Below are 25,863 nucleotides of genomic sequence, written 5' to 3' on the forward strand. Positions count from 1 at the left end.
GTCCCAGAGGTCTTAACCTATAGAAGGAAGGACTATAGTATGTTATAGATACTTCAGTCCCCAGAGGTCTTAACCTATAGAAGGACTATAGTATGTTATAGATACTTCAGTCCCCAGAGGTCTTAACCTAGAGGACTTTAGTATGTTTAGTCCCAGAGGTCTTAACCTATAGAAGGACTATAGTATGTTGTAGATACTTCAGTCCCCAGAGGTCTTAACCTATAGAAGGACTATTGTATGTTTAGTCCCAGAGGTCTTAACCTACAGAAGGACTATAGTATGTTTAGTCCCAGAGGTCTTAACCTATAGAAGGCTTAACCTAGAGGACTATAGTATGTTCAGTCCCCAGAGGTCTTAACCTATAGAAGGACTATAGTATGTTTAGTCGCAGAGGTCTTAACCTATAGAAGGACTATAGTATGTTTAGTCCCCAGAGGTCTTAACCTATAGAAGGACTATAGTATGTTACAGATACTTCAGTCCCCAGAGGTCTTAACCTATAGAAGGACTATAGTATGTTATAGATATTTCAGTCCCCAGAGGTCTTAACCTATAGAAAGACTATAGTATGTTTAGTCCCAGAGGTCTTAACCTATAGAAGGACTATAGTATGTTTAGTCCCAGAGGTCTTAACCTATAGAAGGACTATAGTATGTTTAGTCCCAGAGGTCTTAACCTATTGAACAACTATAGTATGTTTAGTCCCAGAGGTCTTAACCTAGAGGACTATAGTATGTTATGGATACTTCAGTCCCCAGAGGTCTTAACCTATAGAAGGACTATAGTATGTTATAGATATTTCAGTCCCCAGAGGTCTTAACCTATAGAAAGACTATAGTATGTTTAGTCCCAGAGGTCTTAACCTAGAGGACTATAGTATGTCTAGTCCCAGAGGTCTTAACCTAGAGGACTATAGTATGTTTAGTCCCAGAGGTCTTAACATATAGAAGGACTATAGTATGTTATAGATACTTCAGTCCAGAGAGGTCTTAAGCTATAGAAGGACTATCGTATGTTTAGTCCCAGAGGTCTTAACCTATAGAAGGACTATAGTATGTTATAGATACTTCAGTCCCCAGAGGTCTTAACCTATAGAAGGACTATAGTATGTTTAGTCCCAGAGGTCTTAACCTAGAGGACTATAGTATGTTCAGTCCCCAGAGGTCTTAACCTATAGAAGGACTATAGTATGTTATGGATACTTCAGTCCCCAGAGGTCTTAACCTACAGAAGGTCTATAGTATGTTATGGATACTTCAGTCCCCAGAGGTCTTAACCTGTTGGGTCTAGGGGGCAGCATTTGCACGTCTGGATAAAAAAAATGTACCCGATTTAATCTGGTTACTAATCCTACCCAGTAACTAGAATATGCATATACTTATTATATATGGATAGAAAACACTCTAAAGTTTCCAAAACTGTTTGAATGGTGTCTGTGAGTATAACAGAACTCATTTGGCAGGCAAAACCCTGAGACATTTTCTGACAGGAAGTGGATACCTGATGTGTTGTATTGACTTTAAACCTATCCCATTGAAAAACACAGGGGTTTAGGAATATTTTGGCACTTCCTATTGCTTCCACTAGATGTCACCAGCCTTTACAAAGTGTTTTGAGTCTTCTGGAGGGAGATCTGACCGAACAAGAGCCATGGAACGGTGATGTCCCATTAGACACCTGGCGCGCTACTTCATGTTGGGTACCCTCGTTCCAATACGTTATAAAAGGCTATGCATTCGTCCACCTTGAATATTATTCATGTTCTGGTTAAAAAAGGCCCTAATGATTTATGCTATACAACGTTTGACATGTTTGAACGAACGGAAATATATTTTTTCCCCTCGTTCATGACGAGAAGTCCGGCTGGCTTACATCATGTGCTAACGAGACGGAGATTTTTGGACATAAATGATGAGCTTTTTTGAACAAAACTACATTCGTTATGGACCTGTGATACCTGGAAGTGACATCTGATGAAGAGAATCAAAGGTAATGGATTATTTACATAGTATTTTCGATTTTAGATCTCCCCAACATGACGTCTAGTCTGTATCGCAACGCGTATTTTTCTGGGCACAGTGCTCAGATTATTGCAAAGTGTGATTTCCCAGTAAGGTTATTTTTAAATCTGGCAAGTTGATTGCGTTCAAAAGATGTAAATCTATAATTCTTTAAATGACAATATAATATTTTACCAATGTTTTCTAATTTTAATTATTTAATTTGTGACGCTGACTTGACTGCCGGTTATTGGAGGGAAACGATTTCCTCAACATCAATGCCATAGTAAAACGCTGTTTTTGTATATAAATATGAACTTGATAGAACTAAAAATGCATGCATTGTCTAACATAATGTCCTAGGAGTGTCATCTGATGGAGATTGTAAAAGGTTAGTGTATCATTTTAGCTGGTTTTATGGTTTTGGTGACCCTGTCTTTGACTTGACAAAACATTACACACAACTCTTGTAAATGTACTGTCCTAACATACTCTAAATTTATGCTTTCGCCGTAAAACCTTTTTGAAATCGTAAAACGTGGTTAGATTAAGGAGATGTTTATCTTTCAAATGGTGTAACATAGTTGTATTTTTGAAAAATTTGAATTTTGACATTTATTTGGATTCAAATTTGCCGCTCTTGAAATGCACCTGCTGTTGATGGAGTGCACCACAGGTGGCACGCTAGCGTCCCACCTAGCCCCAAGAGGTTAACCTATAGAAGGACTATAGTATGTTTAGTCCCAGAGGTCTTAACCTACAGAAGGACTATAGTATGTTTAGTCCCAGAGGTCTAAACCTACAGAAGGACTATAGTATGTTATGGATACTTCAGTCCCCAGAGGTCTAAACCTAGAGGACTATAGTATGTTTAGTCCCAGAGGTCTTAACCTATAGAAGGACTATAGTATGTTTAGTCCTAGAGGTCTTAACCTACAGAAGGACTATAGTATGTTTAGTCCCAGAGGTCTAAACCTACAGAAGGACTATAGTATGTTATGGATACTTCAGTCCCCAGAGGTCTAAACCTACAGAAGGACTATAGTATGTTATGGATACTTCAGTCCCCAGAGGTCTTAACCCAGGAGGTAGATTACTCAGCTGTTCTAGTGGTCTGAGGCAGGAGGTAGATTAATCAGCTGTTCTAGTGGTCTGAGACAGGAGGTAGATTACTCAGCTGTTCTAGTGGTCTGAGACAGGAGGTAGATCACTCAGCTGTTCTAGTGGTCTGAGACAGGAGGTAGATCACTCAGCTGTTCTAGTGGTCTAAGACAGGAGGTAGATCACAAGCATTTTCCAAGTGTAATGTTATTGATGGTTTCGGGAAACAGCTCTTTTACGAAATCCATGCGGGTTACTGTTATCAGCTCCTCACAACCCCAAGCTGAACATCCCCCACAACCAGAGCCTGATCGTCAAGGGGGAACCATAAACCTGCCTCTCCAACTCTCCCTGACCTGAGTGTGTTAACTCCTGAGAGTCTAGGGGGGGGAACCATAAACCTGCCTCTCCAACTCTCCCTGACCTGAGTGTGTTAACTCCTGAGAGTCTAGGGGGGGGGAACCATAAACCTGCCTCTCCAACTCTCCCTGACCTGAGTGTGTTAACTCCTGAGAGTCTAGGGGGGGAACCATAAACCTGCCTCTCCAACTCTCCCTGACCTGAGTGTTTTAACTCCTGAGAGTCTAGGGGGAACCATAAACCTGCCTCTCCAACTCTCCCTGACCTGAGTGTTTTAACTCCTGAGAGTCTAGGGGGGAACCATAAACCTGCCTCTCCAACTCTCCCTGACCTGAGTGTGTTAACTCCTGAGAGACAAGGGGGGGAACCATAAACCTGCCTCTCCATCTCTCCCTGACCTGAGTGTTTTAACTCCTGAGAGTCTAGGGGGGGGGGGGGGAACCATAAGCCTGCCTCTCCATCTCTCCCTGACCTGAGTGTTTTAACTCCTGATAGTCTACGGGGGAACCATAAACCTGCCTCTCCAACTCTCCCTGACCTGAGTGTTTTAACTCCTGAGAGTCTAGGGGGGGGGGAACCATAAACCTGCCTCTCCAACTCTCCCTGACCTGAGTGTGTTAATTAACTCCTGAGAGTCTAGGAGGAACCATAAACCTGGTCTCCAACTCTCCCTGACCTGAGTGTTTTAACTCCTGAGAGTCTAGGGGGGGGAACCATAAACCTGCCTCTCCAACTCTCCCTGACCTGAGTGTGTTAACTCCTGAGAGTCTAGGGGGGGGGGAACCATAAACCTGCCTCTCCAACTCTCCCTGACCTGAGTGTGTTAACTCCTGAGAGTCTAGGGGAACCATAAACCTGCCTCTCCAACTCTCCCTGACCTGAGTGTGTTAACTCCTGAGAGTCTAGGGGGGAACCATAAACCTGCCTCTCCAACTCTCCCTGACCTGAGTGTGTTAACTCCTGAGAGTCTAGGGGAACCATAAACCTGCCTCTCCAACTCTCCCTGACCTGAGTGTGTTAACTCCTGAGAGTCTAGGGGGGGAACCATAAACCTGCCTCTCCAACTCTCCCTGACCTGAGTGTGTTAACTCCTGAGAGTCTAGGGGGAACCATAAACCTGCCTCTCCAACTCTCCCTGACCTGAGTGTGTTAACTCCTGAGAGTCTAGGGGGGAACCATAAACCTGCCTCTCCATCTCTCCCTGACCTGAGTGTGTTAACTCCTGAGAGTCTAGGGGGGGGGAACCATAAACCTGCCTCTCCATCTCTCCCTGACCTGAGTGTGTTAACTCCTGAGAGTCTAGGGGGGAACCATAAACCTGCCTCTCCAACTCTCCCTGACCTGAGTGTTATAACTCCTGAGAGTCTAGGGGGAACCATAAACCTGCCTCTCCAACTCTCCCTGACCTGAGTGTGTTAACTCCTGAGAGTCTAGGGGGGAACCATAAACCTGCCTCTCCAACTCTCCCTGACCTGAGTGTGTTAATTAACTCCTGAGAGTCTAGGGGGGGAACCATAAACCTGCCTCTCCATCTCTCCCTGACCTGAGTGTTTTAACTCCTGAGAGTCTAGGGGGGAACCATAAACCTGTCTCTCCATCTCTCCCTGACCTGAGTGTGTTAACTCCTGAGAGTCTAGGGGGAACCATAAACCTGCCTCTCCATCTCTCCCTGACCTGAGTGTGTTAACTCCTGAGAGTCTAGGGGGAACCATAAACCTGCCTCTCCAACTCTCCCTGACCTGAGTGTGTTAACTCCTGAGAGTCTAGGGGGAACCATAAACCTGCCTCTCCAACTCTCCCTGACCTGAGTGTGTTAACTCCTGAGAGTCTAGGGGGGAACCATAAACCTGCCTCTCCAACTCTCCCTGACCTGAGTGTTTTAACTCCTGAGAGTCTAGGGGGGAACCATAAACCTGCCTCTCCAACTCTCCCTGACCTGAGTGTGTTAAAAAACCTCTTACATCTAGACGTTCCGCTAGCGGAACACCTGCTCCAATATCCAATGATAGGCGTGGCGCGAATTACAAATTCCTGTAAAATACAAAAACTTCCATTTTTTCAAACATATGACTATTTCACAGCATTTTAAAGACAAGACTCTCCTTTATCTAACCACAATGTCCAATTTCAAAAAGGCTTCACAGCGAAAGCAAAACATTAGATTATGTCAGCAGAGTACCCAGCCAGAAATAATCAGACACCCATTTTCAAGCTAGCATATAATGTCACAAAAAACAAAACCACAGCTAAATGCAGCACTAACCTTTGATGATCTTCATCAGATGACACACCTAGGACATTATGTTATACAATACATGCATGTTTTGTTCAATCAAGTTCATATTTATATCAAAAACCAGCTTTTGTCATTAGCATGTGACGTTCAGAACTAGCATACCCCCCGCAAACCTCCGGTGAATTTACTAAATTACTCACGATAAACGTTCACAAAAAACATAATAATTATTTTAAGAATTATAGATACAGAACTCATTTGTGCAATTGAGGTGTCCGATTTTAAAATAGCTTTTCAGTGAAAGCACATTTTGCAATATTCTGAGTAGATAGCCCAGCCATCACGGCTAGCTATTTAGACACCCAGCAAATGTAGCACTCATCAAAGTCAGATTTACTATAAGAAAAATGTTATTACCTTTGCTGTCTTCGTCAGAATGCACTCCCAGGACTGCTACTTCAATAACAAATGTTGGTTTGGTTCAAAATAATCCATAGTTATATACAAAAAGCGGCGTTTTGTTCGTCCGTTCAAGACACTATCCGAAGTGTAAATAAGGGTGACGAGCATGGCGCAATTCGTGACAAAAGATTTCTAAATATTCAATTACCGTACTCCAAAGCATGTCAACCGCTGTTTAAAATCAATTTTTATGCCGTTTTTCTCGTAAAAAAGCGATAATATTCCGACCGGGAATCTGCGTTTAGGTAAACAGACAAAAGAAAATAAAGCATTCGGTCGACTCGTGCACGCGCCTGAGTCTCACAGTACTGTAACCAGCCACTACCCAAACGCTCTACTTTTTTTCAGCCAGAGCCTGCAAAGCCACGATTCAGCTTTTTGCCGCCTTCTGAGAGCCCATGGGAGCCATAGGAAGTGTCACGTAACAGCAGAGATCCTCTGTAATGATAGAGATAATCAAGAAGGGCAAGAAATTGTCAGACAGGGCACTTCCTGCATGGAATCTTCTCAGGTTTTGGCCTGCCAAATGAGTTCTGTTATACTCACAGACACCATTCAAACAGTTTTAGAAACTTTGGAGTGTTTTCTATCCAAAGCTAATAATTATATGCATATTCTAGTTTCTGGGCAGGAGTAATAATCAGATTAAATCGGGTACGTTTTTTATCCGGCTGTGAAAATACTGCCCCCTAGCCATAACAGGTTAACTCCTGGGCTACTTTATTCCCCTCTGGCTGGGGGTGGAGTCAGTGAGTCACAAACCAGTAAAATATGTAGAGACGGGTCGCTCTCTTTCAAGCTCTGAGATTTAACGATGTTCCTATGAAGGTTCTAACGATTCATTCAGATGCTTTTGGGAAACCAGGCCCTGGATAAGGACATCTGCTAAATGACAAAAGTGTCAAATGTAAATGTTTTACAAACAGATCACATACAAATTTCTTGAATATTTTTTAAAATATATATATATATTGATGTCACAAATGTATCATTTGTACATTTCTTTATTAAAAATGTAGTACTATGTTATTTTTTACTGTATAAAACATAGCAGTACTACTGATTTCTCTGAGAGACAGATATATATTATTACTGTGTAAAACCTAGCAGTACTACTGATTTCTCTGAGAGTGAGGCAGATATATATTATTGCTGTGTAAAACCTAGCAGTACTACTGATTTCTCTGACAGGCAGATATATATTATTACTGTATTAAACCTAGCAGTACTACTGATTTCTCTGACAGTGAGGCAGATATATATTATTACTGTATAAAACCTAGCAGTAAGACTGATTTCTCTGAGAGTGAGACAGATATATATTATTACTGTATAAAACCTAGCAGTACTACTGATTTCTCTGAGAGTGAGGCAGATATATATTATTACTGTATAAAACCTAGCAGTACTACTGATTTTCTGAGAGTGAGGCAGATATATATTATTACTGTGTTAAACCTAGCAGTACTACTGATTTCTCTGAGAGGCAGATATATAGTATTACTTTATTAAACCTAGCAGTACTACTGATTTCTCTGAGAGTGAGGCAGATATATATTATTACTGTGTAAAACCTAGCAGTACTACTGATTTCTCTGAGAGTGAGGCAGATATATTGCATTTAGCAAAAAACATTATTTGTCTCTGAAATGAAACCATCAAGTGATAGATTTTAAACAAATACATGTCTGTCATTGAACAACCCCATGCCATGATTAGATAGTGAAAAAACACAACAATCTCTTTACTAATTTCTTTAAACAATAAAGACTAATTTATGAACATTTCTGTAAAGTGATATGTTGCATTTTGGAATGAAAGTCTTCTTATGTTTCCCATCTGAGCTCAGAGTAGATGAGAGATGTAATGTTTGTCTCTGTTGTGTTGAAGACCAATCAAGCAGGAGAGACCAGCCTCCCCTGTACCCAGCTGTGTGTCCATGAAGAGTGACTGGTCTATGGATCATCCTATAGAGTTTAGAGAGGGAGACTTTTCTACTGAACAAAGGTAAGAAGAACTCATGGGTCATGGTCAGTGAGTTAAACAACACTGTCTCTAGTCATTTCTCCTCTCCCATTTTCACATTTCTTTTGGTTGTTTTCATAATCTATAGGCTAATCCTTTAGTCCATTTTCATAGTCCTAAAACAATATTAAACAAACACAACATTCCCTCCTTGTGTGTGTGTGTGTGTGTGTGTGTGTGTGTGTGTGTGTGTGTGTGTGTGTGTGTGTGTGTGTGTGTGTGTGTGTGTGTGTGTGTGTGTGTGTGTGTGTGTGTGTGTGTGTGTGTGTGTGTGTGTGTGTGTGTGTGTGTGTGTGTGTGTGTGTTTTGTCCACAGAAACCAACAGGAGAGATCAGAGTCAGAGATTCTCAGTGGTCAGTCTTCCCAGAGTCATCAAACAGACCTGGACTCTATATTCAGTGTATGTGTTCCTGTTATGAACATTTGTTTTTGTTTACTTCAAGTAAAGTTGATCTGTCAATTATTCATTAATGTGTTAATGAGAAAGCATTTCTTCTCTTGCTTAACTTAATTACTTGATTTATTTCAGATGCTTGAAGAGAAAATGATGACATTTGTGAAGAACGAGCTGAAGATGTTCAAGAGGATTCTTAGTCCAGAACTCCCAGAAGGCTTTGAGAGTCAGAAGCAGGATGAGGAAGTGGTGGATGCTGAAGATGAGAGGCAGGAGAGCAGTGCCAGAGAGGGGGCTCTGAAGATCACAGTGCACGTCCTGAGGAAAATGAACCAGAAGGAGCTTGCTGACACACTGGAGAAATGTAAGATCTGTCTGCCTCATGTTGAATGCTGTTTTATAACATTTAAAAGCTGTGGCTAAAGTACAGCTAAAGTAGCTGTGTAACTCAATGATAATGTAGCAGCCTTAATACAACACCTAGTGAGCTCATCAAGTAGCAGCAGGGATGTGTTGTGTTGATTAATTTAGAGAGAGAGAGAGAGACAACATTAATAATACCATCAATAATACCAATAATAATATAATCAGTCACACCAGTCTGTAATGCATTATGAAAACATTTACACATTTATACATTCAGTTAAGAGAATAAATGATTATAATTTAAAATGTTATAACAGTCCTACAATACTGTAGTTATTAAAACAGACATAATATTAATATCCTCTGTGTTATTTCTAGATTCAGATGATCCTGCTGTGATTTGCCAACGTGAACTCAAATCTAATCTAAAGAAGAAGTTTCAATGTGTATTAGAGGGGATCGCTAAACAAGGAAACCCAACCCTTCTCAATAAGATCTACACAGAGCTCTACATCACAGAGGGTGGAACAGGAGAGGTCAATAATGAACATGAGCTGAGACAGATTGAGACAACAACCAGGAAACAAGCAAGACCAGAGACTGCAATCAAATGTAACGACATCTTCAAACCCTTAACTGGACAAGACAAACGTATCAGAACTGTGCTGACAAAGGGAGTCGCTGGCATTGGAAAAACAGTCTCTGTGCAGAAGTTCATTCTGGACTGGGCTGAAGGAAAAGCAAATCAGGATGTCCAATTTGTATTTTCATTCCCTTTTCGGGAGCTGAATTTGATGAAAGAGGACAAACACACTTTCATTGAACTTCTGAATCACTTCTCAATGGAAACTAAACAATCAAGAATCTCCAACTTTGACAAGTACAAAGTCCTGTTCATCTTTGATGGTCTGGATGAGTGCCGACTGCCCCTAGACTTCCAGAAGAACAAGATCTGTTGTGACGTCACAGAGTCAACCTCAGTGGATGTTCTGCTGACAAATCTCATCAAGGGAAATCTGCTTCCCTCTGCTCTCCTCTGGATAACGACCCGACCTGCAGCAGCCAATAAGATCCCTTCAGGGTGTGTTGACCAGGTGACAGAGGTACGAGGGTTCAATGACCCACAGAAGGAGGAGTACTTCAGGAAGAGATTCAGTGATGATGACCTGGCCAGAAGAATCATCTCACACATAAAGACATCAAGGAGCCTCCACATCATGTGCCACATTCCAGTCTTCTGTTGGATTTCTGCAACAGTCCTCGAACACATGCTGAAACATAAGAGAGAAGAGATGCCCAAGACTCTGACTGAGATGTACACACACCTTGTGGTATTTCATACCAAACAGAAGAATGAAAAGTATCTTGGGAAAGAAGAGACAGGTCCACACTGGAATAAAGAGAGCGTTCTGTCACTGGGAAAACTGGCTTTTCAACAGCTTGTGAAGGGCAATCTGATTTTCTATGAAGAAGACCTGAAAGAGGCTGGCATTGATGTCAATGAAGCCTCAGTGTACTCAGGATTGTGCACACAGATCTTTAAAGAGGAATGTGTTTTGTACCAAGACAAGGTGTACTGCTTCGTTCATCTGAGCATTCAGGAGTTTCTGGCTGCTGTGTATGTGTTCCTCTCATTCATCAACAACAATGAGAATCTCATGGACAAACAGCAAACAAATTCCAGTATATTTTCTCTGCTGTACAGAGACAAGTCTGAAGTTACTGTCTACAAGAGTGCTGTGGATAAAGCCTTACAAAGTGAGATGGGAAACCTGGACCTTTTCCTCCGCTTCCTTCTGGGCCTCTCACTGGAGTCCAATCAGAAGCACTTACGAGGTCTACTGACAAAGACAAGAAGCAGCTCACAGAGCCATGAAGAGACAGTCAAGTACATCAAGGAGAAGATCAGGGAGAATCCCTCTCCAGAGAGGAGCATCAATCTGTTCCACTGTCTGAATGAACTGAATGACCATTCTCTAGTGGAGGAGATCCAAAGCTACCTGAGATCAGGAAGTGTCTCAGAACCCAACCTGTCACCTGCACAGTGGTCAGCTCTGGTCTTTGTGTTGCTGACTTCAGAAAAGGAGCTGGATGTGTTTGACCTGAAGAAATTCTCCAGATCAGAGGAAACTCTTCTGAGGCTGCTGCCAGTGGTCAAAGCCTCCAGAGCTGCTCTGTGAGTAAATAAAATGACATATAAGAAGTATTCATCAGGAAGAAATATTATGTTTAGAGAAAAATATGTATTATAATATGTATATTGAAAAACATATTGAATAAATGCATTGATGGAAGATGAATCTATATGTTGTTTGGGAATATGAACCAAATGCATCTACCGTTGTCCTTCTACACTACTGGTGTTAAATTAACAGAATGTTTGTGAAGTCATGATGATCTCGTTGCAGGCTGTCAGGCTGTGGAGTCACAAAGAAAGGCTGTGCTTCTCTGGTCTCAGCTCTGAAGTCAAACCCCTCACACCTGAGAGAGCTGGACCTGAGTAACAATGACCTGAAGGATTCAGGAGTGAATCTGCTCTCTGCTGGACTGGAGGATCCACACTGTAAACTGGAGACTCTGAGGTCAGTATTCCTGTAGTTGGTCAACAAATGATTACTGTTCACCAGATCCACATGTGTTTACCAGACACACATAGTCCACACCATATGTGTTTGGACAGTGAAGCCTACAGTTTTAAATGTGGTGCTATGCTCCAGCATTTTGGATTTGAGATCGTGCACCACGGGTGGCACGCTAGCGTCCCACCTAGCCCCAAGAGGTTAAGAAAGGAAAGCACTTTATGTATTTAGTTCTCCCATTTGAAAAAGTTTTACATATTCGGACAAATTCACTTATGTTGTATTAAAGTTGTCATAAGTTTAGTATTTAGTCCCATGTTCCATGCCTGCAGTGATTACATCAAGCTGTGATTCTACAAACTTGTTGAATGCATTTGCAGTTTGTCTTGGTTGTGTTTTGGATTATGTTTTTCCTAATAGAAACTGAATGGTGAATAATGTCCTGTCATTTTGGAATCACTTCACTTGTATTGTCAGTAAGAATAGAAGATGTTTCTGAACACTTCTACATTCATGTAGATGCTACCATGATTATGAATAATCATGAATGAATCGTTAATGATGATGAATGAGAAATTTACAGAGGCACAAAGATCAGACCCCCTCTGTTATTGGTATTATTCTGTATACTTCTGGCCCTTCTTTGGACACTGTTAACTAACCTCCAGACGAGCTTCAATGCCATACAACTCTCCTTCCGTGGCCTCCAACTGCTCTTAACCTCTATGGGCTAGGTGGGACGCTAGCGTGCCACCCGTGGTGCACTCCATCAACAGCAGGTGCATTTCAAGAGCGGCAAATTTGAATCCAAATAAATGTCAAAATTCAAATTTTTCAAAAATACAACTATTTTACACCATTTGAAAGATAAACATCTCCTTAATCTAACCACGTTTTACAATTTCAAAAAGGTTTTACGGCGAAAGCATAAATTTAGAGTATGTTAGGACAGTACATTTACAAGAGTTGTGTGTAATGTTTTGTCAAGTCAAAGACAGGGTCACCAAAACCATAAAACCAGCTAAAATGATGCACTAACCTTTTACAATCTCCATCAGATGACACTCCTAGGACATTATGTTAGACAATGCATGCATTTTTAGTTCTATCAAGTTCATATTTATATCCAAAAACAGCGTTTTACTATGGCATTGATGTTGAGGAAATCGTTTCCCTCCAATAACCGGCAGTCAAGTCAGCGTCACAAATTAAATAATTAAAATTAGAAAACATTGGTAAAATATTATATTGTCATTTAAAGAATTATAGATTTACATCTCTTGAACGCAATCAACTTGCCAGATTTAAAAATAACCTTACTGGGAAATCACACTTTGCAATAATCTGAGCACTGCGCCCAGAAAAATACGCGTTGCGATACAGACTAGACGTCATGTTGGGGAGATCTAAAATCGAAAATACTATGTAAATAATCCATTACCTTTGATTCTCTTCATCAGATGTCACTTCCAGGTATCACAGGTCCATAACGAATGTAGTTTTGTTCAAAAAAGCTCATCATTTATGTCCAAAAATCTCCGTCTCGTTAGCACATGATCTAAGCCAGCCGGACTTCTCGTCATGAACGAGGGGAAAAAATATATTTACGTTCGTTCAAACATGTCAAACGTTGTATAGCATAAATCATTAGGGCCTTTTTTAACCAGAACATGAATAATATTCAAGGTGGACGAATGCATACTCTTTTATAACGTATTGGAACGAGGGTACCCAACATGAACTCGCGCGCCAGGTGTCTAATGGGACATCATCGTTCCATGGCTCTTGTTCGGTCAGATCTCCCTCCAGAAGACTCAAAACACTTTGTAAAGGCTGGTGACATCTAGTGGAAGCAATAGGAAGTGCCAAAATATTCCTCAGCCCCTGTGTTTTTCAATGGGATAGGTTTAAAGGTAATACAACACATCAGGTATCCACTTCCTGTCAGAAAATGTCTCAGGGTTTTGCCTGCCAAATGAGTTCTGTTATACTCACAGACACCATTCAAACAGTTTTAGAAACTTTAGAGTGTTTTCTATCCATATATAATAAGTATATGCATATTGTAGTTACTGGGTAGGATTAGTAACCAGATTAAATCGGGTACATTTTTTTTATCCAGACGTGCAAATGCTGCCCCCTAGCCCTAACAGGTTAAATGCAAGTAAAAGTAAATGCTCTTCAACCGATAGCTGTCCGCACCTGCCCGCCTGTCCAGCATCACTACTCTGGACGGTTCTGACTTAGAATATGTGGACAACTACAAATACCTGGGTGTCTGGTTAGACTGTAAACTCTCCTTCCAGACTCACTATAAGCATCTCCAATCCAAAACTAAATCTAGAATTGGCTTCCTATTTCGCAACATAGCATCCTTCACTCATGCTGTCAAACATACCCTTATAAAACTGACCATCCTACCGATTCTCGACTTCGGCGATGTCATTTACAAAATAGCCTCCAATACCCTACTCAATAAATTGGATGCAGTCTATCACAGTGCCATCCGTTTTGTCACCAAAGCCCCATATACTACCCACCACTGCGACCTGTACGCTCTCGTTGGTTGGCCCTCGCTTCATACTCGTCGCTAAACCCACTGGCTCCAGGTCATCTACAAGACCCTGCTAGGTAAAGTCCCCCCTTATCTCCGCTCACTGGTCACCATAGCAGCACCCACCTGTAGCACGCACTCCAGCAGGTATATCTCTCTGGTCACCCCCAAAGCCAATTCCTCCTTCGGCCGCCTCTTCTTCCAGTTCTCTGCTGCCAATGACTGGAACGAACTACAAAAATCTCTAAAACTGGAAACACTTATCTCCCTCACTAGCTTTAAGCACCAGCTGTCAGAGCAGCTCATTGATTACTGCCCCTGTACATAGCCCATCTATAATTTAGCCCAACTACCTCTTCCCCTACTGTAATTATTTATTTAGCTCCTTTGCACCCCATTATTTCTACTTTGCACTTTCTTCCACTGCATATCTACCATTCCAGTGTTTTACTTGCTATATTGTATTTACTTTGCCACCATGGCCTTTTTTTGCCTTTACCTCCCTTATTTCACTTCATTTGCTCACATTGTATATAGACTTATTTTTCTACTGTATTATTGACTGTATGTTTGTGTAATACCCTTGTTTGAACCAAGTATTGAGTTTATTTGTTATAATTAATTGGTATTATATTTAAAAGATGATTGAATTGCTCCTAAACTGTAATGTTGTTAATGCATTATGCTTTTTGAAGAAATATTTATTTAATGTATAAGTGAATAGTTTGTTTTACTTTGAAGTTTAAGTTTTGAGCAATAAGGTCGCTTGTTAAGTTGTGGCCAATGGGAGTTGACCTGGTTAACGGGAGGGAAAAAGACGTTGATGGAAGGATGGACGTTTTACCTCAGGACGGTTGGTGAAGAAAAATTATAAAAGAAGACGACAGAACTAGAACAAAACCCATAGCTACTAAGACATGAAGGGAAATACATGTTTTATTTAATAAAAGAGTTGTTATAATTTAGTTAAAACTTAGTAAAGACTGAAGCTACCGTCTCGTCGTGGAGGTATTAGCCAGCTAGAGGTTAGCCTAGCATCGTGTGACACCGGGAGATAATTGCTTGGGAAGCTTAACGAGTTCGTGTTGCCATGGGGATATCGGTTACGGCTAAGGAGTACTGTCTGCATGGGTAGCTGTGCTTGCCTTGGACTTTGTGAGGAAACCTGCATGGAACTGCCATACTTCGCTGAGGGAGTATCTACCAAGTCGTGAGTAACCACAATGTGAGGTGCTTAATTTGGACACGACTCTTTGGGGTTTATTTTTTTTTTTATTATTTTGATGTTGTGTCTGAACATGTATTTGTGTTTGAAAATGTTTTAATACACATATGGAATATTATGTATGTTGCCTTGGTGGAGTCATTGATTGTTTCAATTTAATGCATGGGATGGTTTATCCTGATTAAATAACAGAAACCTATAATCATTTCATCTGAAGTTAATACCCTATTGTCATAACCCTAGATAGTTTACAATAGGAATTCTTATTGGAGATGTCCTTCTCACCTAACATCCCATGCTGCTGAGATACTCTACATATGTTAATATTGTTAGAGTCATATTCAAGCCTGGTGAGAGGGTTACATTTGTTTAACTCCATGTGTAACTCTGTGTTGTTATATGTGTCGAACTGCTTTGCTTTATCTTGGCCAGATCGCAATTGTAAATGAGAAATTGTTCTCAACTTGCCTACCTGGTTAAATAAAGGTGAAATAAATAAATAAATTGCTAATGGTGAGAGGTTAGCATGTTTTGTTGTATCCTCTGTTATTGGTAATGGTGAGAGGTTAGCATGTTTTGTTGTATTCTCTGTTATTGGTAATGGTGAGAGGTTAGCATGTTTTGTTGTATCCTCTGTTATTGGTAAAGGTGAGAGGTTAGCATGTTTTGTTGTAGCCTCTGTTATTGGTAATGGTGAGAGGTTAGCATGTTTTGTTGTAGCCTCTGTTATTGGTAATGGTGAGAGGTTAGCATGTTTTGTTGTAGCCTCTGTTATTGGTAATGGTGAGAGGTTAGCATGTTTTGTTGTAGCCTCTGTTATTGGTAATGGTGAGAGGTTAGCATGTTTTGTTGTATCCTCTGTTATTGGTAATGGTGAGAGGTTAGCATGTTTTGTTGTAGCCTCTGTTATTGGTAATGGTGAGAGGTTAGCATGTTTTGTTGTAGCCTCTGTTATTGGTAATGGTGAGAGGTTAGCATGTTTTGTTGTAGCCTCTGTTATTGGTAATGGTGAGAGGTTAGCATGTTTTGTTGTAGCCTCTGTTATTGGTAATGGTGAGAGGTTAGCATGTTTTGTTGTAGCCTCTGTAACTTCCTCACTTATTATTATTCATGATTCATTCATGATTTGTATTAATCATGTCATCATCAGGATTCATTTAGTAGTGTTTAGAAACATGTTATCTACTCACTTAGACAGAAAATTATCCAGTCATCATCCACCATTTTATTATTGGGCAAAACACAACCAAAACAAACTGCAAATGCATCCAACTAGTTTACAACCAAACACTAATCTTTTAACTACTTTAATACACTATAAATGAATTGGTCAGAATACTTATGACTTCTTCAAATAGGGGGACTAGATACATGAAGTGCTTTCATTTTTCTAAATGGTGGAACAGATATGTATGAAAATATCCTCAAATAAAAGGTGACATTATATACTGTCACCTCATATGAAACATTTGATCTGAAATCCAAAATGTTGGAGTTTAGAGCCACATTTAAAATGTTATCTTCACTGTCAAAATAGATATGTGTGGACTGTATACTCAATACAATCTAAATCTGATACCTCACTGTCTGTCTTCTGACTGATACTGCTTTTAAACTGGTCTGGTCAGTCTACTCAAATATTTGTACTATACATATTTCTCTCTACAAGCAATACTTTGATAATTTGTCATTTATAATATGATACATTAATTTATGAATAGATATGGAAGGTTTCAGGACGCTGATGTATCTGAATATGTTGAAGAAATATACTGCCACTATTTTCACCACCAAAGAATAGCAGTGTGATTTTAATATGATTTGACTCTTTGCAGGCTGTCAGGCTGTCTAGTCACAGAGGAAGGCTGTGCTTCTCTGGTCTCAGCTCTGAGGTCAAACCCAACACATTATTTGTAAACGGGTAACAGCGTAAACAGGGAAAGCTAAGCGTATCATTTTAATACAACCTGTCTGTCATTGTATTTCTTCTGTGTTGGCAGACTCACTGGCTGTAAACTCACAGACACATCCTGTAAAGTGTTGGCCTCAGATCTCAGTTCAAACCCCTCACACCTGAGAGAGCTGGACCTGAGTAACAATGACCTGAAGGATTCAGGAGTGAAGCTGCTCTCTGCTGGACTGAAGGATCCACACTGCAGACTGGAGACTCTGAGGTCAGTATTCCTGTAGTTGGTCAACAAGTGTTTTGTTGTAGGCTCTGTTATTGGTAATGGTGAGAGGTTAGCATGTTTTGTTGTATCCTCTGTTATTGGTAATGGTGAGAGGTTAGCATGTTTTGTTGTAGCCTCTGTTATTGGTAATGGTGAGAGGTTAGCATGTTTTGTTGTAGCCTCTGTAACTTTCCTGCTCATTACTATTCATGATTCATTCAGGACGCTGATGTATCTGAATATGTTGAAGAAATATACTGCCACTATTTTCACCACCAAAGAATAGCAGTGTGATTTTAATATGATTTGACTCTTTGCAGGCTGTCAGGCTGTCTAGTCACAGAGGAAGGCTGTGCTTCTCTGGTCTCATCTCTGAGGTCAAACCCCTCACATCTGAGAGAGCTGGACCTGAGCTACAATCACCCAGGAGACTCAGGAGTCAGACTGCTCTCTGCTGGACTGGAGGATCCACACTGCAGACTGGAGAAACTCAAGTATGTAGAGGGTTTATGTCAATGTTCATATCAGACGTGTTTGACTTTTCAGGCTAGTTAAGACAAACATTCTTACCACCACTTGGACAAAGTTATATGCTGACAGTGTGTGTGTGTGTGTGTGTGTGTGTTCAGGTGTATCCCTCAATGACTGTCTGTTCTTCTGCTTACCGCTACAGTGTGGAACATGGTGGAGAGAACAGAATGAAACCTGGGCTTAGAAAATGTGAGTGTTGACTGCTGTGAAGAATATGACTAAGAATAAGTCTTAATTCAAGTTAAGTCAAAGACCAACATCATTACTGACTTGGTCATATTAAATATCATCTGTAGTTCTACAGAAGCAGAAATCAGGGACACCAACGTTTACAAAGAGTTGGTGTGTGTGTGTATAATTATTGTGAATAACTGTGTTTTATATTACCATACAGTATAACATATGATCATTCAACAAGTCTCAAGTTACCTTAACCTCTCCTTTTGATACCTAGAAACATCTACATTAAATGAATTAGTGAAAAGTGAGTTAATATTCTATTGTGAATGATGATGATTTCTAATATTGTGTCTGGTTTCATCCATCAGATGTCTGTGATCTCACACTGGACCTAAACACAGTACACAGACTCCTCTCTCTGTCTGAGGAGAACAGAAAGGTGACATGTAGGAGAGAGGAGCAGCCATATCCTGATCACCCAGAGAGATTTGAGGACTGTAAACAGGTGCTGTGTAGAGAGGGTCTGACTGGGCGCTGTTACTGGGAGGTAGAGTGGAGTGGGGGGGCTGTTATAGGAGTGACATATAAAGGAATCAACAGGAGAGGAGGGGTTGATGACTGTTGGCTTGGATACAATGACAAGTCCTGGAGTCTGATCTGCGATGACAACAGTTACATTGCCTGGTATAATAATAACTCCTCTACCATAGACGTCCCCTCCTCCAGCTCCCACAGAGTAGGAGTGTATCTGGAATGGTCAGCCGGCACTCTGTCCTTCTATAGAGCCTCCTCTGACACACTGACCCACCTGATCACATTCACCTCCACATTCACTGAGCCCCTCTATCCAGGGTTTAGGGTTTGGCTTGATGGCGACTCTGTGTCCCTGAAATAATTACCTGACACACACTGATACACACAGACACTGACAAATACACACACACACACACACTGGACACAGACACACACACACTGGACACAGACACACACACACTGGACACACACACACACTGGACACACACACACACACACTGGACACACACACACACACACTGGACACAGACACACACACACTGGACACAGACACACACACACACTGGACACAGACACACACACACTGGACACAGACACACACACACACTGGACACAGACACACACACACACTGGACACACACACACACACACACTGGACACACACACACACACACACACACACACACACACACACACACACACTGGACACACACACACACTGGACACACACACACTAGACACACACAAATACACAGGACACACACACACTGGAAACAAAATGGACACACACACTGGACACACACACACATTCTGGACACACACACACACACTGGACACACACACACTGGACACAAACTGGACACACACTGAACACACACACACACACACACTCAACACACACACACTGAACACAGACACTGGACACACACACACTCACACACTGGACACACACACACTCACACACTGGACACACACACACACTGGACACACACTCACACACTGGACACACACACACACACACACACTGGACACACACACACACACTGAACACACACACACACACACTGAACACACACACACACACACTGAACACACACACACACACACACACACTGAACACACACACACACACTGGACACACACACACAAACACTGAACACACACACACACACTGAACACACACACACACACACACACTGGGCACATACACACACACTGGACACACACACACACACTGGACACACACACACACAAACACTGAACACACACACACACACTGAAACACACACACACACACACACACACACTGAAACACACACACACACACACACACACACACACACTGGACACACACACACACTGGACACATACATACACACACACACACTGGACACACACACACACACACACACACACACACTGGACACACACACACACACACACACTGGACACACACACACTCTGAACACACACACACACACTGAACACACACACACACACTGAAACACGCACACACTGGACACACTCTGAACACACACACACACACTGAAACAAACACACACACACACTCACTGGACACACACACACACACTGGACACACACACAATGGACAAACACACACTGGACACTCACACGTGACAGGCTGTTAATATTTTCTGTTCTTTTACCACTTTGCATTTTTTATGATATATTTTACTGTTTGTGTTTGTACCACATGAGGTTGGTGGCACCTTATTTAGGGAGGACAGGCTTGTAATGGCTGGAGTGGAATAAGTGGAATGGTATCAAACACGTGGTTTCCATGTGTTCCATTTCATTCACTCTGTTCCAGACATTATTATGAGCCGTCCTCCCCTCAGCAGCCTCCTCTGGTATGTACTGTCCTGTATGTGAGAGAGCGCCAACAAGGAATTACAATGTATGTATTACTTTTAATACCTGCAAATGACAAATAAACTACTGGAACTCCTTATGAATGTCTGCAGCCGACAAGAGGTGAAAATATTACCGGAATATTCTGCAAAATGTTGATGAAGACGTCACTCAATCCACCCAAAACAACATGCAGTCTTTCCACAAGACTCCCATGAAGTTATAGTGTGACGTTATGAGTCGACGTTAAAGTAACATTCTCACAACATACTGCACTTGTTTTATCCTGTTTTAGATGTATCCTCTGTTTAAACATTTAAACTCTTACAATAACACTGTTAAAATACCAATGTGATCATTTCTTGTCTTTTATGTTGGAAAAACAAATTGTACAATTATATGTGGACATACGCTCCATAGTTGTACAAGTATATATGGTTATATTGTACTTTTCATAATAAAACATACTTGAAACAAGAAAAAGCATGTTAATTGTGGAAACAATTTCATTATTGATTTTACATTGCTTCTCCCTGTCTCATGTTGTAATGGCTGTCGTGGTGAATGGATGACAAAACGCAGATGGGAATGCTCATTCTTCTATTTAATTAGAATAAAATGAACACGGAAAACAAGAAAGCCTGTCTGTCGGTTTGTCATTTTTTGGACTTACATACAGCAGTGCAAAATCAACAACCCACAAACCCCAGGTGAAAACACACTCCTAATATATGACTCCCAATCAGGAACAACGACATACAGCTGTTCCTGATCGGGAGCCACACAGACTAACAAAGAAACAGAACAACTAGATAAACCATAGAAAACCAACTGTCACAAAATCCATCGTGCTGTTGAAAGGAGGACCAAGGCGCAGCGGGAATATGGATGCTCATATTTTAATTTTTAAAAAAGGAGTAAAGCATCCACTGAAAAAACAATAAACACAACAGGGACAGTCTTACAGGCATACAAAAACGCAGTGCAAGAACAACCACCCACAACCCCAAAGAAAAACACACACACCTATATAGGACTTCCAATCAACTCAACACACCTGCCTTCAATTGGAAGTCCCAATCAACAATACAAACATTCCCATACACAAAACTGCCACGTCCTGACCCCAAAACTAAAACAATAGCTCCATCTGCTGGTCAGGACGTGACAGTACCCCCCCCCCCTAAAGGTGCAGACCCCGGAATGCACCTACCAACAGAAAACACCAACAAAAAACCCATAAACAATAACCCCTAAACAATAAGGGAGGGAAGGGGGGTGGCTGCTGTCACCGACGGCACTGTGCTACACCCTCCCTCCCCAACCCACCTATCCTGGAGGTGGCTCAGGTGCAGGACGTGGACCTCGCTCCACCTTCGGCGTCGCCCACTTTGGTGGCGCCGATAGCTGCACCGGGCAGACGGGCCACTCGGGCTGACCCTGGCAGACCGACCACTCGGGCTGGGTCGGAAGACATGCGGGCCACTCGGGCTGGGCCGGAGGACAGGAGGACCACTCGGGCTGGGCCGGAGGACAGGAGGACCACTCGGGCTGGGCCGGAGGACAGGAGGGCCACTCGGGCTGGGCCGGAGGGCAGGAGGGCCACTCGGGCTGGGCCGGGGGGCAGGAGGGCCACTCGGGCTGGGCTGGGGTGCAGGAGGGCCAGTCGGGCTGGGCCGGAGGACAGGAGGGCCACTTGGGCTGGGCCGGAGGACAGGAGGGCCACTCGGGCTGGGCCGGAGGGCAGGCAGGGCACCCTGGCAGATCCGGGCAGGCAGGCACCTCTGGCAGAACCGGGCAGTCGGGCCACTCTGGCAGAACCGGGCAGTCGGGCCACTCTGGCAGAACCGGGCAGTCTGGCCACTCTGGCAGAACCGGGCAGTCTGGCCACTCTGGCAGAACCAGGCAGTCTGGCCACTCTGGCAGAACCGGGCAGTCTGGCCACTCTGGCAGAACCGGGCAGTCTGGCAGAACCGGGCAGTCTGGCCACCCTGGCAGAACCGGGCAGTCGGGCCACTCTGGCAGTTCCGGGCAGTCGGGCCACTCTGGCAGCTTCTGACTAGCAGGCGGCTCTGGTGACTGTTGACTGGCGGGCAGCTCTGGTGACTGTTGACTGGCGGGCAGCTCTGGCGACGTACGACTGGCGGGCAGCTCTGGCGACGTACGACTGGCGGGCAGCTCTGGTGACTGTTGACTGGCGGGCAGCTCTGGTGACTGTTGACTGGCGGGCAGCTCTGGTGACTGTTGACTTGCGGGCAGCTCTGGCGACTTACGCCTGGCGAGACTGGGCTGACGCACTAGACTCCTGATGCGTGGGGCTGGTACTGGACGTGCCAGCCTGGAGACACGCACCTCCATGCTAGTGCGTCTAGCGGGAAACACCGGACCGAAAGGGCGCACTGGTGGTCTTGAGTGCAGGGTTGGCTTGACCCCTTCCGCTCGATGCTCACCTTGCCCTGGCACCTGCGGGGCGCTGGTACCGGGTGGACTGGGCTGTGCGTCCGTATAGGCGAGATGGTGCGTACCTCAGCGTAACATGGCGCCCTCCACCTCATACGCACCTCCCTGTAGTCACGGGTAGCTGGCTTATGGCTCTTCCCTGGCCTGGCCAAACTACTCGTGTGCCCCCCCCCAAAAAAATGTTGGGGCTGCCTCTCAGGTTCCCTTAGCTCCCTTAACTTGTCCTCCCAGAATTGTCTTTCGTCCTGCCAGGTCCATTCCTCCATTTTTTTCTCCAGTGGCTTCCTCCTCTTCTGCTGCTTGGTCCTTTGGTGGGTGGTTCTGTCACAAAATCCTTCGTGCTGTTGAAAGGAGGACCAAGGCGCAGCGGGAATATGGATGCTCATATTTTAATTTTTAAAAAAGGAGTAAAGCATCCACTGAAAAAACAATAAACACAACAGGGACAGTCTTACAGGCATACAAAAACGCAGTGCAAGAACAACCACCAATAACCCCAAAGAAAAACATACACACCTATATAGGACTTCCAATCAACGGCAACTCAACACACCTGCCTTCAATTGGAAGTCCCAATCAACAATACAAACATTCTCATACACAAAACTGCCACGTCCTGACCCCAAAACTAAAACAATAGCTCCATCTGCTGGTCAGGACGTGACAGTACCCCCCCCTAAAGGTGCAGACCCCGGGATGCACCTACCAACAGAAAACACCAACAAAAAACCCATAAACAATAACCCCTAAACAATAAGGGAGGGAAGGGAGGGTGGCTGCTGTCACCGACGGCACTGTGCTACACCCTCCCTCCCCAACCCACCTATCCTGGAGGTGGCTCAGGTGCAGGACGTGGACCTCGCTCCACCTTCGGCGTCGCCCACTTTGGTGGCGCCGATAGCTGCACCAGGCAGACGGGCCACTCGGGCTGACCCTGGCAGACCGACCACTCGGGCTGGGTCGGAAGACATGCGGGCCACTCGGGCTGGGCCGGAGGACAGGAGGACCACTCGGGCTGGGCCGGAGGACAGGAGGACCACTCGGGCTGGGCCGGAGGACAGGAGGGCCACTCGGGCTGGGCCGGAGGGCAGGCAGGGCACCCTGGCAGAACCGGGCAGTCGGGCCACTCTGGCAGAACCGGGCAGTCTGGCCACTCTGGCAGAACCGGGCAGTCTGGCCACTCTGGCAGAACCGGGCAGTCTGGCAGAACCGGGCAGTCTGGCCACCCTGGCAGAACCGGGCAGTCGGGCCACTCTGGCAGTTCCGGGCGGTCGGGCCACTCTGGCAGCTTCTGACTAGCGGGCGGCTCTGGTGACTCCTGACTGGCGGGCAGCTCTGGTGACGTACGACTGGCGGGCAGCTCTGGCGTTGTACGACTGGCGGGCAGCTCTGGTGACGTACGACTGGCGGGCAGCTCTGGTGACGTACGACTGGCGGGCAGCTCTGGCGACGTACGACTGGCGGGCAGCTCTGGTGACGTACGACTGGCGGGCAGCTCTGGTGACGTACGACTGGCGGGCAGCTCTGGCGACGTACGACTGGCGGGCAGCTCTGGCGACGTACGACTGGCGGGCAGCTCTGGTGACGTACGACTGGCGGGCAGCTCTGGTGACTGTTGACTGGCGGGCAGCTCTGGCGACTGTTGACTGGCGGGCAGCTCTGGTGACTGTTGACTTGCGGGCAGCTCTGGCGACTTACGCCTGGCGAGACTGGGCTGACGCACTAGACTCCTGATGCGTGGGGCTGGTACTGGACGTGCCAGCCTGGAGACACGCACCTCCATGCTAGTGCGTCTAGCGGGAAACACCGGACCGAAAGGGCGCACTGGTGGTCTTGAGTGCAGGGTTGGCTTCACCCCTTCCGCTCGATGCTCACCTTGCCCTGGCACCTGCGGGGCGCTGGTACCGGGCGGACTGGGCTGTGCGTCCGTATAGGCGAGATGGTGCGTACCTCAGCGTAACATGGCGCCCTCCACCTCATACGCACCTCCCTGTAGTCACGGGTAGCTGGCTTACGGCTCTTCCCTGGCCTGGCCAAACTACTCGTGTGCCCCCCCCCAAAAAAAATGTTGGGGCTGCCTCTCAGGTTCCCTTAGCTCCCTTAACTTGTCCTCCCAGAATTGTCTTTCGTCCTGCCAGGTCCATTCCTCCATTTTTTTCTCCAGTGGCTTCCTCCTCTTCTGCTGCTTGGTCCTTTGGTGGGTGGTTCTGTCACAAAATCCTTCGTGCTGTTGAAAGGAGGACCAAGGCGCAGCGGGAATATGGATGCTCATATTTTAATTTTTAAAAAAGGAGTAAAGCATCCACTGAAAAAACAATAAACACAACAGGGACAGTCTTACAGGCATACAAAAACGCAGTGCAAGAACAACCACCAATAACCCCAAAGAAAAACACACACACCTATATAGGACTTCCAATCAACGGCAACTCAACACACCTGCCTTCAATTGGAAGTCCCAATCAACAATACAAACATTCTCATACAAAAAACTGCCACGTCCTGACCCCAAAACTAAAACAATAGCTCCATCTGCTGGTCAGGACGTGACACCAACACTAGAACAAAACTTAAACCCCAGACTACATAAATCAAACACCCCTTAAATAACACACACAACCCGAACCATATGAAACAAATACCCCTCTGCCACGTCCTGACCAAATATAATACAATTACTCCCTCTGCTGGTCAGGACGTGACAGTACCCCCCCTAAAGGTGCAGACCCCAGAATGCACCTAAAAAGAAAAACCAAAATCCCCCCCAAAACAAGAACAAAAACAAAACCCAAATACCCCCTAAACAAAAAGG

General features: G+C 44.1%; 1 protein-coding gene across 1 annotated transcript in view; it reads left to right on the forward strand.

Annotated features, from left to right (window-relative positions):
- The window catches only part of LOC145876258 (NLR family CARD domain-containing protein 3-like), a 123,638-nt gene extending 102,408 nt beyond the window's left edge, over positions 1 to 21,230 (forward strand). Inside the window, exons 2-6 of the mRNA XM_082972055.1 lie at positions 9,324 to 11,121; positions 11,354 to 11,519; positions 17,799 to 17,968; positions 18,148 to 18,194; positions 18,554 to 21,230. Of these exons, the coding sequence (XP_082828181.1) occupies positions 9,324 to 11,121; positions 11,354 to 11,519; positions 17,799 to 17,968; positions 18,148 to 18,194; positions 18,554 to 19,080 (2,708 nt within the window). The 3' untranslated portion in view covers positions 19,081 to 21,230. The remainder of the gene's footprint in view (positions 1 to 9,323; positions 11,122 to 11,353; positions 11,520 to 17,798; positions 17,969 to 18,147; positions 18,195 to 18,553) is intronic.
- The last annotated feature ends 4,633 nt before the right edge of the window (positions 21,231 to 25,863 follow it).

Source organism: Salmo salar, unplaced genomic scaffold (genome assembly GCF_965601325.2).
Source record: "Salmo salar unplaced genomic scaffold, fSalSal1 ptg000536l, whole genome shotgun sequence".
Taxonomy (NCBI): domain Eukaryota; kingdom Metazoa; phylum Chordata; class Actinopteri; order Salmoniformes; family Salmonidae; genus Salmo; species Salmo salar.